We start from the raw sequence: 18372 nt of genomic DNA on the forward strand, positions 1-18372 counted from the left end.
AAATAAATGTGACTTGATTATTGACAGAATATGAATTACTATTGAAGAAATGAAAAGAGTAACAGATAACTGCATTTGGAGCAATGTGATTGGAAGAAAGACCTTTGATATGGCTTGGCATCATGTCCCCACTGAAATCTCATCTTGAATTGTAATCCCATAATCCTCATACATTGCGGGAGGGACTTGGTGGGAGATAATTGAATCATGGGGGCAGTTTCCCCCATGTTGTTTTCTTGATAGTGAGTGAGTCTCACAAGATCTGATGGTTTTATAAGTGTCTGGCATTTCCCCTGCTGGCACTCATTCTCTCTCCTGCCACCCTGTGAAGAGGTGCCTTCTGCCATGAATTTTTTTTTTTTTTTTTTTTGAGACAGAGTTTTGCACTGCCACCCTGGCAATGGCGTGATCTCGGCTCATTGCAACCTCTGACTCCTGGGTTTAAGTGATCCTCCTGCCTCAGCCTCCAGAGTAGCTGGGATTACAGGCGCCTGCCACCATGCCCAGCTAATTTTTTGTATTTTTAGCAGAGACAGGGTTTCACTGTGTTGGCCAGGCTGGTCTTGATCTACTGACCTCGTGATCCCCCCACTTCGGCCTCCCGAAGTCCTGGGATTACAGGCGTGAGCCACTGCGCCTGGCCTTGCTATGATTATAAGTTTCCTGAGGCCTCCCTTGCCATGCAGAGCTGTGAGTCAATTAAACCTCTTTTCTTTATAAATTACCCAGTCTTGGGTAATTTTCTTTACAACAATGTGAGAATGGACTCATATAGTCTTGCTGCTGGTACATTTCAAGTACAGGAAAAATAATCCTTAATATTGAATAAGGATTCATTAGATGAGCATTATCCAGTAGAAATATAATATAATGAAAGCAACACATATGATCTAATAGCTGTATTAAAAAGTAAAAAAGTAAAATTAATTTTAATAATAATATATTCTATTTGACCCAATATATCAAAAATATCATTTCAACATGTAATTAATATAAACATTATTGAGATAACTTAAGTTTCTTTTTGTTGGTATTAAGTCTTTGAAATCTAGTTTGTATTTCATACTCACAGTATACATCAAATTAGACAAGTGACATTCAAGTATTCAATAGCCACAAGTGGCTAGTGGCTGCCACCTTTGACACAGCAGCTTTAAACTACTCATTTACTTCAGTCAAGATCATCAGAACCCTCACGTTTTTGTCTGGGGTTTTTAATAACTATCTTCTTTGAGTCTTCCCAGGAAGTAATAGACTTATACTCTGCCATCTAATTCTCTTACATCCTTGTGACCTCATTCGGGTAGGGTGTAATTATGGGACCATTCTAAGAAAATCATCCAAGTGGTGTGACTTGCTTACTTGGAACTGAATCTCTGACCTGCCTTTTATAGGGCCTGTATAGAATATAGCTTATCATCCCAGCATACTGACATTGATCAGTGAAAGAAAAAACAGACAAAATTTGAGTTATGGGAAAATACCCTATCAATAGTATTAAAAGGCTATGAAAATCAGTAAGCAATGAGATACCATTTTATACCAGTCAGAATGGCCATTATTAAAAAGTCAAAATCAACAGATGTTGGTAAAGATGTGGAGAAAGGGGAACACTTATACACTGTTGGTGGGAATGTAAATTTATATGGAAAGCAATATGAAGGTTTCTGAAAGAACTAAAAATAGAACTACCATTCAACCCAGCAATCTCACTACTGGGTATGTACCCAAAGGAGGACAAATCATTATTTCAAAAAGATACCTGAACTTGTATATTTATCACAGCACTATTAACAATAGCAAAGTCATGGATTCAGTCTAAGTGTCCATCAACAGATGGTTGGATAAAGAAAATGTGGTATATATACATCAGGGAATACTAATCAGCCATAAAAAGGATGAAATTATATCCTTTGCAGCAACATGGATGGAGCTGGAGGTCATTATCTTAAGTGAAATAACTCAGAAACAGATAATCAAATACTGCATGTCTTCACATGTAAGTAGGAACTAAACAAAGGGTACACATGGACATGAAGATAGGAAAAATAGACACTGGAGACTCCAAAAGAGGGGCAGATGAAGGAGCCAGGTGGTAAGGGTTGAAAAAGTACCATTGGGTACAGTATTCACTGTTCAGGTGCTGGATACACTAAAACCACAGACTTGACCACTATGTATTATATGCATGTAACGAAACTGCACTTACATCCCTTGAATCTATAAAAATAATTTAAAAATAAAGAAAAGAAAATTAGTGAAGGAGTGTAACCACTTTGGAAGGTGGTGAAAACAGATAATGTAAGTACTGAAAATAGACTTTAAGATTTAGCAGCATCAGTTGAGCTAAGAAACAGTTTGATATCTCCTCGTTAACCATGTCCACAGAGGGCTCCATATTTTTCTTCTTTATGAAACCAGAGCTGCCTCATGAGGTGGATGCATTGAGGACACATATTGCAAATGTTCAATAAAGGTCCTGAAACACATGAGTATTTTCATGGAATGGAAATTAAGAATTGAAAAAAAAAAAAAAAAAAAAAAAAGAGAAAAAGAATAGAAGTGAAACCAAGATTTCCCAAAGCAAAGATTTCTGGGATTAAGAGATGAGATGAGATGAGTGGAGCTGAGTGTGCCATGCACTTCTTTAGGGGTAATATGAGTTTGGGGAAGGAAAAATGCAGTAAAATGAGAAAAGATTAGGCCTTGATAGTGCATAGCAAATTATTGTAGCATGCCTCCTCACCATATGCTCATTCCATGATAAATTCATGTTCCAAGATGAAATGAGAAATTAAGATGCATGGGTTTGGAGATTCTGGAAAGCGTAATAATAAAAGGAACCTGCATGATAAAAAAAATCCCAAACAAAAAACCACACCCAACAGATAGTCTTTTTCAAAGTTCAATTATTACACACATTTCTCTGCCTTATTAACTTGGGGTGTTATTCTGCAATGTATCAAATCTTTACAATTTACATTTCCTATACCTGGATTCCTTGCTTATATAAGATTTACTCAGACAAAATCTGTTTTACTGATGGGCTATGAACCCCTCAATTATTTGTTGTTGTTTTCTTTTGGTTTATGAGAATACAGGAGTCATGATGTAATGTTGCTATGGCAATGAATATGTACAAATAGATGATTAAGGTGGCGGGGGGTTGTTAAATCTTGAAAAACACATTTGCATGTAAATTCTTTCCAGTGAAATAAAAGAATCTTGCATGTAAATCTTTTTCTGTTATGTGCAAAAATATGAAAGAAAGATGTGTTATATCACATCTTGAATAATGCATTTATATTGTTTATATTAAATAACATGAACAACTAAATATGATCCAAAGAGTATTTTTTATTAATGGTTCATTTTAAAAGATACTGGATTAAGACTGGATTAATTTCCACTGTGTGTGTGTGTGTGTGTGTAAATAAAGTATAATTGGGACACATTATAAGGATTAAGATATTTTCTTTGTTGCCATGAATGTGGCATTAAGAACTCAAGCATATAAGGAATATTTATAATTTCCTAAGAGTATAGTTTGCTAGCTATTAGGATTCAATACACTGAGAGTAGTTAACACCTTACTGCAAAGCTTTCATAGTACTGACATTGGAACATGCACAAGCGGATGGGGAAAATGGTATTTAAAGACCTAGTTTAAAATATTCCTACAAATAAAGTACTTAGGTTTTTGATGTACTAACCTTTCTTGATGTTTTACAGAACTTTCAACCAAGAATTTAAAAGATCCTGATTCCTTTATTGGCTGACCATATGCTGACTGACAAGATACGTAACTACATATATATATATACACACACACACACACACATACACACACACACATACTGTTCTTAAGACAAGGTAAGGATCCTTGCCATCTGATGAGGATTCTTTAGACCAGTACTGTCCAGTAGAGATGTAATGTGGGCCACGTGTGTAATTTAAAATTTTCTAGTAGTCACACTAAAAAGTAAAAAGAAATAGGTAATATTGATTTAATAACATATTTTATTCAACTCAATATGTCCAAAATACTATCATTGCAACATTTAAGCAACATAAAATTATTAGTAATGTATTTGATACATTCTTATTTTTGTACTAAATCTTTGGACCTAGCATGTATTTTTTATTTACAGCATATGTCGATTCAGTCTAGACAACATTTCAAGGGCTCAATATCCACCCACATGTGGCTAGTGGCTACCGTGCTGATAATGCACCATTAGACTAAGCATTGAGTTTGTGTAGAATATTGAAATTATTCAAAATTCGACTTCTTGGAATAAGAAGCTTTTTTATTTTTATTTTTTATTTTTTATTTTTTGCAAATGAGAGCTTTACAACTTGCAGAGGATGTTGCTTACTAAATTTGAGACAAAATAAGTATGTGGGGAGTAAATCCCTGCCATTGTTGTAATGTGTATGGTTTAACAATGCTCTCTCAATCACTTCCCTTTTTGATCCTGGTCAAAATTCTGGGAAATAGGGAGGAATTAAGTTCCATTTACTTTTGAGGAAGCAGACCCAGAAAGTTCACTACATTATGCTCTTAGGCTCCTGGTATCATGATCTATTGGCAGATCACAATTTAAGGTGCAGTTATCAAATAATGAGCAAGCCAAACCAGACAAAATATAATGTGTCCTAGCATTTTCTTGCCTTTTTAAAAAAGCATCTGTTTTGTGGGTGTCTGAAAGGGCTCAGATTTGTCCCACATCTCCAGTTTTTTGTTTGTTTGGATCCAGGATAAAATGAGAACAAAGTTTTTTTGTGCTTAGGAATATTTTGACTTATCCAAGGTGGTGGCAGAAGGGATCCTCAGGATGCCACCCACATCTCAAAGTCCAATGACCATCTCACTTCCAATATTGTGATCCTTTGATAATAAAGTCAATTATATACAACATTTCACCATAAGTCTTTCATAGAACTTAGAAAGAACACCTAGCATATAATTTAGTGCTGAGCTAGATGAAGCAGCAAGCAATGTTTTACTCTAAAGCAATTTTTATGATGGTATCACTTCTCAAGGAACCCCCAACAGTAGTAATAATACCAGTACTGTATTCTTGCTTTTTCGCGTTGTTCAGGTTGAAATAATCCCATTCACTCTAATGTTCTGACTCCATAGGTGAATTGAATTTAGGTTAATTTCTGTTAATTGGTAATGTTGCCGTTGTCCTTAGGCACAATCCACATGGGAAACATACCTATTTGACAGCCTCTGGGGATTAAACAATACTCAAACAAATTTCTCATATATTACTTTAAACAATTCTTCCCTTTCCCTTAATCCGTGTGTGTGTGTGTGTGTGTGTGTGTGTGTGTGTGTGTGTGTGTGTAAGTTCCCCTAGTTCTTCAATTGCTGAAATTGTAGCTGCCGAAATATCTTCCATAAGTGAGGTCTTTTACTACCAGACCTGGGTCACACATTGTAGATGGCCACATCACCTGGCGCAGGTGGTCCAACTTTGGTCGCCATTCATAGAGGGGAGAGTTCCCAAAAGGCACCCGAGAAGAGATGAAGTTTGTTAAACCAAAGCTTATAGGTCCAGAAGGCAGTCGGACAACTGGTCATTTCCAGGGATGAACAGAGAGGGCGCCCTTCCCCAGAGGCGCAAACGGCTAGGACGTAGTGGTGGGACAAGCGAGTAGAAAGCCCGCGGGGCTCTCACAGCGCAGCCTGGTTGGACTTAAGGACCCTGGACAATAAACGTCAGGAGAGCTAGGGGGCTGGCTCTTCTGCGGGAGGCTATAGAGCGGATCACCAGGGTGCAATCGCCGCGTAGTTGAAGTTTCCCTAAAGTCTCAGTGGGGCTTTCCCTCTCGTGCGGAGCCCCCTTCCGGAGTATCTAGTCCCGGAGGTTCCGCGACGCTTCCCCACCTCCCCTCTTTCTTCGCCCCAGCTCTGGGCTCTCACCGCTGGGTACGGGGCCGCCTTTGCCCGCCTGCCCTGCAGCAGCAGGCCCGGGCGGCTGCGAGAGGGCGCAGGGGGCGGAGGCGCGGCAGGGGCGGGCTCTGCCGCTCGCCCCACCACCCCCTCCCCGCCCGGCTGCGGGGCCAGTGGCAGGAGCGCCGCGCACCGCCAGCCGCGGGGGGCGTGGGATGGGGGCGGCCGGGGAGGGGGGCGCCCACACTGACTAGAGCCAACCGCGCACTTCAAAAGGGTGTCGGTGCCGCGCTCCCCTCCCGCGGCCCGGGAACTTCAAAGCGGGCCGTGCTGCCCCGGCTGCCTCGCTCTGCTCTGGGGCCTCGCAGCCCCGGCGCGGCCGCCTGGTGGCGATGACCCGGGCGCTCCGCTCAGCGCTCCGCCAGGCTCTCCTGCTGCTCGCCGCGGCCGCCGAGCTCTCGGCAGGTACGTTGCTGGTTTCTCTCCCGGCGTCCGCGACGGTGGGAGCTGGGGGGAGGTCTGCGAGTGGGCACGGCGGGGGAGGGGGGGGACAGCGGGTACTCCGAGCAAACTGACCATCGGGGCGGACCGGGAAGAGCCAGTCGGATTGAGGGGGCGCGGGATAGGGTGCAGCGTGGGCACCTGACATCTGGCAGCCGTAGGGGTAGACAGGTGTGTTGGGGACGAAGCCACCGGAAGAGGGAAAAGGCGGCAGGGACGTGGGGGAATAAGTAGTAGGGGTGAGGTGGGTGACTAATTTGTGGGCAGTTTGCAGCGGAGAAAATAGGAGAGCGTTTGTGGGTGCGCGCATGGCTGGGAGCTGGGTTCACCCTGCAGGGACCGGGAGGGCTGCAGGTGTGCGTCGGACGCGCTCTGTGCTAAGCCCCTGAGAGCTGCTGAAGGATGGTGGCATGGTGGTGGTGGGAGGTGGTGATTTAGTCTGAGTTTTAGGAGGCGGGGAATACCCCAAAAGCCGCAGATGCCAAGCTATGGAGGCGAGAGTGGGAGCTTGAATCTGTGTGGTTTGCAACGCACATTGCTTTCGAGGTACGATCTTTACTCAGAGTTCCTGGGGAAAAAAATTCTGGCAAGCGCCCCAGAGTTTATAACAGGTCTGTGCCTTGATAGGCTAAATAGAGCCCTCTACCCAATCTAGAAGCCAGACGTTTCTTTATAATGTTTACTAGAAAGTGGGGCAAATGCATCTTTGATAAAATCATAATATGCTGTGACTAAAAGCCCTTTACCTAGAAAAGTGTTTTCATTACATTGTCCTGGATTATGCAGAGGAGGAACAGATTCTTTGCTAACTCATTCTTTTAAAATTTCTATCAGACATTGAAGTCATTTGCACATAAAAATATGGTGTTTTCCCATAGAGCTGTGTTTTGTCCGAAGCTGATTTTGATGCATTTTGTTTTCCCAGATGACAATCTGTTTGACATTAATAGCTATATTCATGGTGGGTCGTTTTCCTCTTAGTGACATGTGCAACAGAATGATTTGAATGATGTGATTGCTGTCATGTACAGATTTCAGTGTTTCAGATGGCCTAAGAGAATCACTAAATACAATATTCAAATACAAATTTGATTATTGACAAAATCTGAGGATTAAAGCATTTCAGTTATCTTTTAGGAAAACAGCCCAAGACTGTCAGAAAGATAATGGGATAAAGTGAAATATTTGCGTTTAGAGTTAATAAATTTATAAGTGGGAGAAAACCAACTATGGGAAAGTCTTTAAAAAATGGGTGAAAACTCTGCTAACTTGGGATACTGAAAGTGCTCTTGACAATTTAATAGAATTTACATAGAAAAGTCTTTAAGATATCACAGTTTTGATGGGGTGAAACTGCCTCTGCAGGCTGTCTGTACAACTCTTTTTATTTGGAGGAGCTGATAACTTGGCTGCACACATTTTAAAAACAGATTCAATTTTTTTTAATGTAGCTTCAAGGGTATATTTTGTTGTATATCCAGAATCTTTAGAAAATTTCAGAGACCTTGAGCATAGCAACATGCCTCATGTTCTTGAAAAGGCGTGGAAACTTTTGACATTGAAATATGCAAAAAATAAAAAAAGATAATCCATTCAAAGTCGCTCACTTAAAATTTGAAGTCTAAGGAAAATGCATGATATGGAATAATATAGTAGAGACGTATTTATTGAAGTTGAACTTTTACAAAAACCTTTTCTATGTCAGGTGCAATCATTTTCAAATCTTCTTAAGAAATTTTTACCCCTCTGTGTCCCACATTAACAATGTATATTGCTACTTACAGTATTTATTCTTAACTTTATAAAAATCTCTGGCTATTGGTAGAAAGATTCAAGGTAGTTTTGTTTTGCTTTTCATTTTTTCAATTTGTTTTATCACATGCTTAGCCAACTGTATTTTTACCTGGTCACTTTTACAAATTACACTGTTAATCATATTGGTCATTTATGACATGTACTTGCCATTGTTGGAATGTTACATGAGAAGTCGTTCTTGATGTAATGACATAGTTAGTGAAACGGTGTGACAGAAGGCACCACCTTTCATTTGACTCTGCAGAGCAGGCCTAGAACTTTAAATATCTGAACACATGATAAACCAGGAAACCTTTTTTACTTTGGTTGCTCATTCCCCACATTGTTGTCACCTTAGGGATGTCCATTGCTCCTTTTTGAGAATCTCAGAAGATAACAGCTGGTGGAGACTTAGAAAAACTATTTATTGGTCTAGACTGGAATTAAAAAAAATCAGGCTAGCCAGGTGCAGTAGCTCACGCCTCTAATCCCAGTACTTTGGGAGGCCAAGGCATGAGGATTGCTTGAGGCCAGCAAGTTCAAGACCAGCTTAGGCAACACAGTGAGACTCCGTCTCTACAAAAAATTTAAGAACAACTAGCCAGGTCTGGTGGCACACACCTGTGGTCCTAGCTGCTTGGGAGGCTGAGACAGGAGGATTGCTTGAGATGAGGAGTTCAAGATTGCAGTGAGCCATGATTGCACCACTACACTCCAGCCTGGGTAACAGTGAGGCACCATCTCTAAAAACAAAAGAAACGAAAAAATCAGGCTGCTCTGAGTTGCTCTGATTATGTAGGTACTGGATGCCTTGATGTCTGATAAGGGAGACCTGACATGGCTTCACAACATTCATCATGTGTACCCAAAAAAGAAGTGGCAGAAAATGTCCTGGAGTTCTCTACTTTGAAGCTATGATTTAGATGTTTCATGGATTTACATATTGTGCATTCTCTTCTAATTTCTTGAAACTCCTTTGTCCTCTGGTCCAGAAAGCATTATAGTCCAGAAAGCTGTATGTTGTTACTCTAAAAATGGAATAAGTATCTCCTTAATAACCAGGGTGAGAGTGAAGGTTTCAAGTAATGAAATTCATCCCCCCATCCCCCTGCACCCCTGCACCACTACCGCAAACAATAGTTAGCAGTTTCCACTAAGAGTTTTCCACAGTGTTGCTGGAAGTGAAAGTGAAAGCTCAGGGCTGACTGAGTTTATAAATGCAAAAGATGTTGCCACCTTTGCCCTTCTTTAAGCATAGTCATTTATTGGTTGATTGACACAGGTGTGGCAAGAGGCTCCCTGGTTCCAAGGAAGACCTCTCTGGCCCAGGAGAAGCTATGATTAGAGATTTCCTCTGAATTGGTAAACTCATACAAAAAATAAAGGACTTTGAGCTGTGAAAGTGAGTAGCTAAGGATGACTTACCCAAGCAATGGAAGAATGGACCCTTAATTGGGGTGGGACAGACTGCAGGAAAAGCTGGTGTGGGGAGAGAAGGGTTGGTGGTGACAGATACAGGAGCTCTGTTTTGGATATGTTGAGTTTAAAATACCTCTAAGATGCTGAAATGGAGATGTCAAGTAAGCAGCTGGTTTTCTGGGTCTGAAGTTCAGGGGATAAATCTGGACTGATGATAAAAAATTGAGAGCCAAGGGCATTTACCGATAACTTTTCAAAGACGCATTAAATAGAGCCACAGACTTAGCAAATAAGGCAGAGAATACCTTGTTAGATTGAATTTGAGATAAACAATGAATACCTCTTTAGTGTAAGTGTGTCACAAGTATGACATGGAACACAAATATATTAAAAATTAATTGCTGTTTAATTCCAATTTAACTGGGTGTTCTGTAATTTTATCTTGCAAACCAACATAAATGAAATCCTGTTGTGAGATAAACTGTTGCTGATGCATATATTTCTGGCTCTTTTATTAAAAAGAGAAGTGAAGACCTATTTTCTAGCCCTCATCTCTAAAAACCTCTCCTGTTCTAGCTCTGTTACTGTCTTCATATGCGTCTCTGGATGTGTCACTCCCAACTCTTTGCACAGGATATCTCTCTTCTGTGTGAACCTGAAAGGCTGCCTAGCTTTTCCTAATCCTACATGAGTATCTAGACATGAAAATATGGGTGAAAAAAACAAGAATAACTCTTGATTCCCTTGATTGTTGCATGAAAGCAGTTGGTTTTTCCCAAGTTTGCTGTATTTTGAAACTGGTTATTTTCAGATGCAGTTTTGGAGTAGTTTCCTTTTGAATAAACTTTCATGTTTCTCTTTTAGGGGAAATGCTTTCAGGCAATGGCCAAGACCCACTTTGTTGTACTTTTCTTGGCAGTACTTGCATCTCTTGCCATAAATAAGGTTAAGAGGAGAGGAGATTGGATAGAGGCAGGAATAGGGAGGCTGCTGAGCCCTATGGGACCTGTTACTCCAATGTAGTTTGAAGTTTTAGAGCATGTTTCTAAGAGAGCAATGACATGTTTTTGGGGGAAGGGGCTTGGATACATAAATATCATCCTGAAGCTGTTTAGTTCCTGCTCTAGCTTAGTCTTGACCTGTAAATGTGGCTACCAAATGATTAATGTTATCTTCAATTTGAGATCTGTAGTGTCCTCTAAATGGACAACTGCAGGCGTGGATCATTACAAAGCTCAAACAGATTATGTCAACATGTATATGAAGAGTTTATTTTAATAAATAATAGAACAAGAGAATTTTCAAGTATAATTCGTAAACAGAACAAAACAAAGGAAAAATTCTAAGCATAAGGAGTGTACTATGTATTATACCTTATCATTAAACAATTTTAAATTATTTTAAAAAATTTTGTGGGTACATCGTAGATACATATATGTATGGGGTACATGACATATTTTGATACAGGCATGCAGTGTAAAATAAGCACGTCATGGAAAATAGGGTATCCATCCCCTCAAACATTTTATCCTTTGACTTACAAACAATCCAATTACATGCTTTATTTTAAAATATGCAATTAAGTTATTACTGACTATAGCCACCGTATTGTGCTATCAAGTAGCAGGTCCTATTCATTTTTTCTTTATTTTTGTACCATTAACTGTCCCCACCTCCATGCCAACCTCCTGCTACCCTTCACAGCCTCTGATAACAGTTCTTCTACTCTCTCTGACCATGAGTCTACTTTTCTTGATTTTAAGATCCCACAAGTAAGTGAGAACAGGTGATGCTTATCGTTCTGTTCTTGGCTTATTTCAGTTAACATAATGATCTCCACTTCCATCCATGTTGTTGCAAATGACTGGATCTCATTCTTTTTATGGCTGAATAGTTCTCCATTGTGTATATGTACCACATTTTCATTATGCATTCATCTGTTGATGGACACTCAGGTTGCTTCCAAATCTTGGCTATTGTAAACAGTGCTGCAACAAACATGGAAGTGCAGATCTCTTCCATATACTGATTTTCTTTCTTTTGGGTTATATCCATCAGTGGGATTGCTGGATCATATGGTAGCTCAAGTTTTAATTTTCTGAGGAACCTCCAAAGGGTTCTTCTTAGTGTTTGTACTAATTTACAATCCTGCCAACAGTGTACAAGTGTTCCCTTTTCTTTTTATTTATTTATTTATTTATTTATTATTATTATACTTTAAGTTGTAGGGTACATGTGCATAATGTGCAGGTTTGTTACATATGTATACTTGTGCCATGTTGGTGTGCTGCACCCCATCAACTCGTCATTTACATCAGGTATAACTCCCAATGCAATCCCTCCCCCCGCCCCCCTCCCCATGATAGGCCCCGGTGTGTGATGTTCCCCTTCCTGAGTCCAAGTGATCTCATTGTTCAGTTCCCACCTAGGAGTGAGAACATGCGGTGTTTGGTTTTCTGTTCTTGTGATAGTTTGCTAAGAATGATGGTTTCCAGCTGCATCCATGTCCCTACAAAGGACACAAACTCATCCTTTTTGATGGCTGCATAGTATTCCATGGTGTATATGTGCCACATTTTCTTAATCCAATCTGTCACTGATGGACATTTGGGTTGATTCCAAGTCTTTGCTATTGTGAATAGTGCTGCAATAAACATACGTGTGCATGTGTCTTTATAGCAGCATAATTTATAATCCTTTGGGTATATACCCAGTAATGGGATGGCTGGGTCGTATGGTACATCTAGTTCTAGATCCTTGAGGAATCGCTATACTGTTTTCCATAATGGTTGAACTAGTTTACAATCCCACCAACAGTGTAAAAGTGTTCCTATTTCTCCACATCCTCTCCAGCACCTGTTGTTTCCTGACTTTTTAATGATCGCCATTCTAACTGGTGTGAGATGGTATCTCATTGTGGTTTTGATTTGCATTTCTCTGATGGCCAGTGATGATGAGCATTTTTTCATGTGTCTGTTGGCTGTATGAATGTCTTCTTTTGAGAAATGTCTGTTCATATCCTTTGCCAACTTTTTGATGGGGTTGTTTGCTTTTTTCTTGTAAACTTGTTTGAGTTCTTTGTAGGTTCTGGATATTAGCCCTTTGTCAGATGAGTAGATTGCAAAAATTTTCTCCCATTCTGTAGGTTGCCTGTTCACTCTGATGGTAGTTTCTTTTGCTGTGCAGAAGCTCTTTAGTTTAATGAGATCCCATTTGTCAATTTTGGCTTTTGCTGCCGTTGCTTTTGGTGTTTTAGACATGAAGTCTTTGCCCATGCCTATGTCCTGAATGGTACTACCTAGGTTTTCCTCTAGGATTTTTATGGTATTAGGTCTAACATTTAAGTCTCTAATCCATCTTGAATTAATTTTCGTATAAGGAGTAAGGAAAGGGTCCAGTTTCAGCTTTCTACTTATGGCTAGCCAATTTTCCCAGCACCATTTATTAAATAGGGAATCCTTTCCCCATTTCTTGTTTTTCTCAGGTTTGTCAAAGATCAGATGGCTGTAGATGTGTGGTATTATTTCTGAGGACTCTGTTCTGTTCCATTGGTCTATATCTCTGTTTTGGTACCAGTACCATGCTGTTTTGGTTACTGTAGCCTTGTAGTATAGTTTGAAGTCAGGTAGCATGATGCCTCCAGCTTTGTTCTTTTGACTTAGGATTGTCTTGGAGATGCGGGCTCTTTTTTGGTTCCATATGAACTTTAAAGCATTTTTTTTCCAATTCTGTGAAGAAACTCATTGGTAGCTTGATGGGGATGGCATTGAATCTATAAATTACCTTGGGCAGTATGGCCATTTTCACGATATTGATTCTTCCTCTCCATGAGCATGGTATGTTCTTCCATTTGTTTGTGTCCTCTTTTATTTCACTGAGCAGTGGTTTGTAGTTCTCCTTGAAGAGGTCCTTTACATCCCTTGTAAGTTGGATTCCTAGGTATTTTATTCTCTTTGAAGCAATTGTGAATGGAAGTTCATTCCTGATTTGGCTCTCTGTTTGTCTGTTATTGGTGTATAAGAATGCTTGTGATTTTTGCACATTAATTTTGTATCCTGAGACTTTGCTGAAGTTTCTTATCAGCTTAAGGAGATTTTGGGCTGAGACAATGGGGTTTTCTAAATATACAATCATGTCATCTGCAAACAGGGACAATTTGACTTCTTCTTTTCCTAACTGAATACCCTTGATTTCTTTCTCTTGCCTAATTGCCCTAGCCAGAACTTCCCACACTATGTTGAATAGGAGTGGTGAGAGAGGGCATCCCTGTCTTGTGCCAGTTTTCAAAGGGAATTTTTCCAGTTTTTGCCCATTCAGTATGATATTGGCTGTGGGTTTGTCATAAATAGCTCTTATTATTTTGAGGTACGTTCCATCAATTCCGAATTTATTGAGCGTTTTTAGCATGAAGGGCTGTTGAATTTTGTCAAAAGCCTTTTCTGCATCTATTGAGATAATCATGTGGTTCTTGTCTTTGGTTCTGTTTATATGCTGGATTATGTTTATTGATTTGCGAATGTTGAACCAGCCTTGCATCCCAGGGATGAAGCCCACTTGATCATGGTGGATAAGCTTTTTGATGTGTTGCTGAATCCGGTTTGCCAGTATTTTATTGAGGATTTTTGCATCGATGTTCATCAGGGATATTGGTCTAAAATTCTCTTTTTTTGTTGTGTCTCTGCCAGGCTTTGGTATCAGGATGATGTTGGCCTCATAAAATGAGTTAGGGAGGATTCCCTCTTTTTCTATTGATTGGAATAGTTTCAGAAGGAATGGTACCAACTCCTCCTTGTACCTCTGGTAGAATTCAGCTGTGAATCCATCTGGTCCTGGACTTTTTTTGGTTGGTAGGCTATTAATTATTGCCTCAATTTCGGAGCCTGCTATTGGTCTATTCAGGGATTCAACTTCTTCCTGGTTTAGTCTTGAAAGAGTGTAAGTGTCCAGGAAATTATCCATTTCTTCTAGATTCTCCAGTTTATTTGCGTAGAGGTGTTTATAGTATTCTCTGATGGTAGTTTGTATTTCTGTGGGGTCGGTGGTGATATCCCCTTTATCATTTTTAATTGCGTCGATTTGATTCTTCTCTCTTTTCTTCTTTATTAGTCTTGCTAGTGGTCTGTCAATTTTGTCGATCTTTTCAAAAAACCAACTCCTGGATTCATTGATTTTTTGGAGAGTTTTTTGTGTCTCTATCTCCTTCAGTTCTGCTCTGATCTTAGTTATTTCTTGCCTTCTGCTAGCTTTCGAATGTGTTTGCTCTTGCTTCTCTAGTTCTTTTAATTGCAATGTTAGAGTGTCAATTTTAGATCTTTCCTGCTTTCTCTTGTGGGCATTTAGTGCTATAAATTTCCCTCTACACACTGCTTTAAATGTGTCCCAGAGATTCTGGTATGTTGTATCTTTGTTCTCATTGGTTTCAAAGAACATCTTTATTTCTTCCTTCATTTCGTTATGTACCCAGTAGTCATTCAGGAGCAGGTTGTTCGGTTTCCATGTAGTTGAGCGGTTTTGATTGAGTTTCTTAGTCCTGAGTTCTAGTTTGATTGCACTGTGGTCTGAGAGACAGTTTGTTATAATTTCTGTTCTTGTACATTTGCTGAGGAGTGCTTTACTTCCAATTACGTGATCAATTTTGGAGTAAGTACGATGTGGTGCTGAGAAGAATGTATATTCTGTTGATTTGGGGTGGAGAGTTCTATAGATGTCTATTAGGTCTGCTTGCTGCAGAGATGAGTTCAATTCCTGGATATCCTTGTTAACTTTCTGTCTCGTTGATCTGTCTAATGTTGACAGTGGAGTGTTGAAGTCTCCCATTATTATTGTATGGGAGTCTAAGTCTCTTTGTAAGTCTCTAAGGACTTGCTTTATGAATCTGGGTGCTCCTGTATTGGGTGCATATATATTTAGGATAGTTAGCTCTTCCTGTTGAATTGATCCCTTTACCATTATGTAATGGCCTTCTTTGTCTCTTTTGATCTTTGATGGTTTAAAGTCTGTTTTATCAGAGACTAGTATTGCAACCCCTGCTTTTTTTTGTTCTCCATTTGCTTGGTAAATCTTCCTCCATCCCTTTATTTTGAGCCTATGTATGTCTCTGCGTGTGAGATGGGTCTCCTGAATACAGCAGACTGATGGGTCTTGACTCTTTATCCAGTTTGCCAGTCTGTGTCTTTTAATTGGAGCATTTAGTCCATTTACATTTAAGGTTAAGATTGTTATATGTGAACTTGATCCTGCCATTATGATATTAACTGGTTATTTTGCTCGTTAGTTGATGCAGTTTCTTCCTAGCCTCAATGGTCTTTACATTTTGGCATGTTTTTGCAATGGCTGGTACCGGTTGTTCCTTTCCATGTTGAGTGCTTCCTTCAGGGTCTCTTGTAAGGCAGGCCTAGTGGTGACAAAATCTCTAAGCATTTGCTTATCTGTAAAGAATTTTATTTCTCCTTCACTTATGAAACTTAGTTTGGCTGGATATGAAATTCTGGGTTTAAAATTCTTTTCTTTAAGAATGTTGAATATTGGCCCCCACTCTCTTCTGGCTTGGAGAGTTTCTGCCGAGAGATCTGCTGTTAGTCTGATGGGCTTCCCTTTGTGGGTAACCCGACCTTTCTCTCTGGCTGCCCTTAAGATTTTTTCCTTCATTTCAACTTTGGTGAATCTGGCAATTATGTGTCTTGGCGTTGCTCTTCTCGAGGAATATCTTTGTGGCGTTCTCTGTATTTCCTGGATTTGAATGTTGGCCTGCCCTACTAGGTTGGGGAAGTTCTCCTGGATGATATCCTGAAGAGTGTTTTCCAACTTGGTTCCATTTTCCCCCTCACTTTCAGGCACCCCAATCAGACGTAGATTTGGTCTTTTTACATAATCCCATACTTCTTGCAGGCTTTGTTCATTTCTTTTTCTTCTTTTTTCTTTTGGTTTCTCTTCTCGCTTCATTTCATTCATTTGATCCTCAATCGCAGATACTCTTTCTTCCAGTTGATCGAGTCGGTTGCTGAAGCTTGTGCATTTGTCACGTATTTCTCGTGTCATGGTTTTCATCTCTTTCATTTCGTTTATGACCTTCTCTGCATTAATTACTCTAGCCATCAATTCTTCCACTTTTTTTTCAAGATTTTTAGTTTCTTTGCACTGGGTACGTAATTCCTCCTTTAGCTCTGAGAAATTTGATGGACTGAAGCCTTCTTCTCTCATCTCGTCAAAGTCATTCTCTGTCCAGCTTTGATCTGTTGCTGGCGATGAGCTGCGCTCCTTTGCCGGGGGAGATGCGCTCTTATTTTTTGAATTTCCAGCTTTTCTGCCCTGCTTTTTCCCCATCTTTGTGGTTTTATCTGCCTCTGGTCTTTGATGATGGTGATGTACTGATGGGGTTTTGGTGTAGGTGTCCTTCCTGTTTGATAGTTTTCCTTCTAACAGTCAGGACCCTCAGCTGTAGGTCTGTTGGAGATTGCTTGAGGTCCACTCCAGACCCTGTTTGGCTGGGTATCAGCAGCAGAGGCAGCAGAAGATAGAATATTTCTGAACAGCGAGTGTACCTGTCTGATTCTTGCTTTGGAAACTTCCTCTCAGGGGTGTACTCCACCCTGTGAGGTGTGGGGTGTCAGACTGCCCCTAGTGGGGGATGTCTCCCAGTTAGGCTACTCGGGTCAGGGACCCACTTGAGCAGGGAGTCTGTCCCTTCTCAGATCTCAACCTCCGTGTTGGGAGATCCACTGCTCTCTTCAAAGCTGTCAGACAGAGTCGTTTGCGTCTGCAGAGGTTTCGGCTGTGTTTGTTATTGCCCTGTCCCCAGAGGTGGAGTCTACAGAGACAGGCAGGTTTCCTTGAGCTGCTGTGAGCTCCACCCAGTTCGAGCTTCCCAGCAGCTTTGTTTACCTACCTAAGCCTCTGCAATGGCGGGCGCCCCTCCCCCAGCCTCGCTGCTGCCTTGCCGGTAGATCACAGACTGCTGTGCTAGCAATGAGGGAGGCTCCGTGGGTGTGGGACCCTCCCGGCCAGGTGTGGGATATGATCTCCTGGTGTGCCTGTTTGCTTAAAGCGCAGTATTGGGGTGGGAGTTACCCGATTTTCCAGGTGTTGTGTGTCTCAGTTCCCCTGGCTAGGAAAAGGGATTCCCTTCCCCCTTGCGCTTCCCAGGTGAGGCAATGCCTCGCCCTGCTTCAGCTCTCGCTGGTCGGGCTGCAGCAGCTGACCAGCACCGATCGTCCGGCACTCCCCAGTGAGATAAACCCAGTACTTCAGTTGAAAATGCAGAAATCACCGGTCTTCTGTGTCGCTCGCGCTGGGAGTTGGAGACTGGAGCTGTTCCTATTCGGCCATCTTGCTCCGCCCCCCAAGTGTTCCCTTTTCTCCACATCCTTGCCAGCATTCATTATTGCCTGTCTTTGGAATGTAAGCCATTTTAACTGGGGCGAGATGATATCTTTGTAGTTTTTATTTGCATTTCTTTGATGATCAGTGATGTTGAGCACCTTTTCATGTGCTGTTTGCCATTTGTATGTCATCTTTTGAGAAATGACTACTCAAATCTTTTGCCCTTTTTAAAAATTGGATTATTAGATTTTTTTCCCTACAGAGTTGTTTTAACTCCTTATATATTCTGGATATTAATTCCTTATGAGAGAGGTAGTTTGCAAATATTTTCTCCCATTCTGTGGATTGTCTTTTCACTTTGTTGATTGTATCCTTTACTGTGCAGAAGCTTTTTAAGTTGATATGATCCCATTTGTCCATGTTTCCTTTGGGTG

The 18372-nt window shown here is 40.6% G+C and overlaps 1 protein-coding gene across 4 annotated transcripts in view; it reads left to right on the forward strand.

The window, feature by feature from the left end:
• The first annotated feature begins 6056 nt into the window (after positions 1–6056).
• Positions 6057–18372, forward strand: part of ACVR1C (activin A receptor type 1C) — a 93722-nt gene continuing 81406 nt past the window's right edge. Inside the window, exon 1 of one of the 4 annotated variants that reach the window (XM_050751752.1) lies at positions 6057–6370. In XM_050751752.1, the coding sequence (XP_050607709.1) occupies positions 6298–6370 (73 nt within the window). In that variant the 5' untranslated portion in view covers positions 6057–6297. Of the gene's footprint in view, positions 6371–6872; positions 6953–9467; positions 9603–18372 lie in introns of those variants that run through there. The other 3 variants (XM_050751754.1, XM_050751757.1, XM_050751756.1) reach the window with 3 other exon arrangements.

Source organism: Macaca thibetana, chromosome 12 (genome assembly GCF_024542745.1).
Source record: "Macaca thibetana thibetana isolate TM-01 chromosome 12, ASM2454274v1, whole genome shotgun sequence".
Taxonomy (NCBI): Eukaryota; Metazoa; Chordata; class Mammalia; order Primates; family Cercopithecidae; genus Macaca; species Macaca thibetana.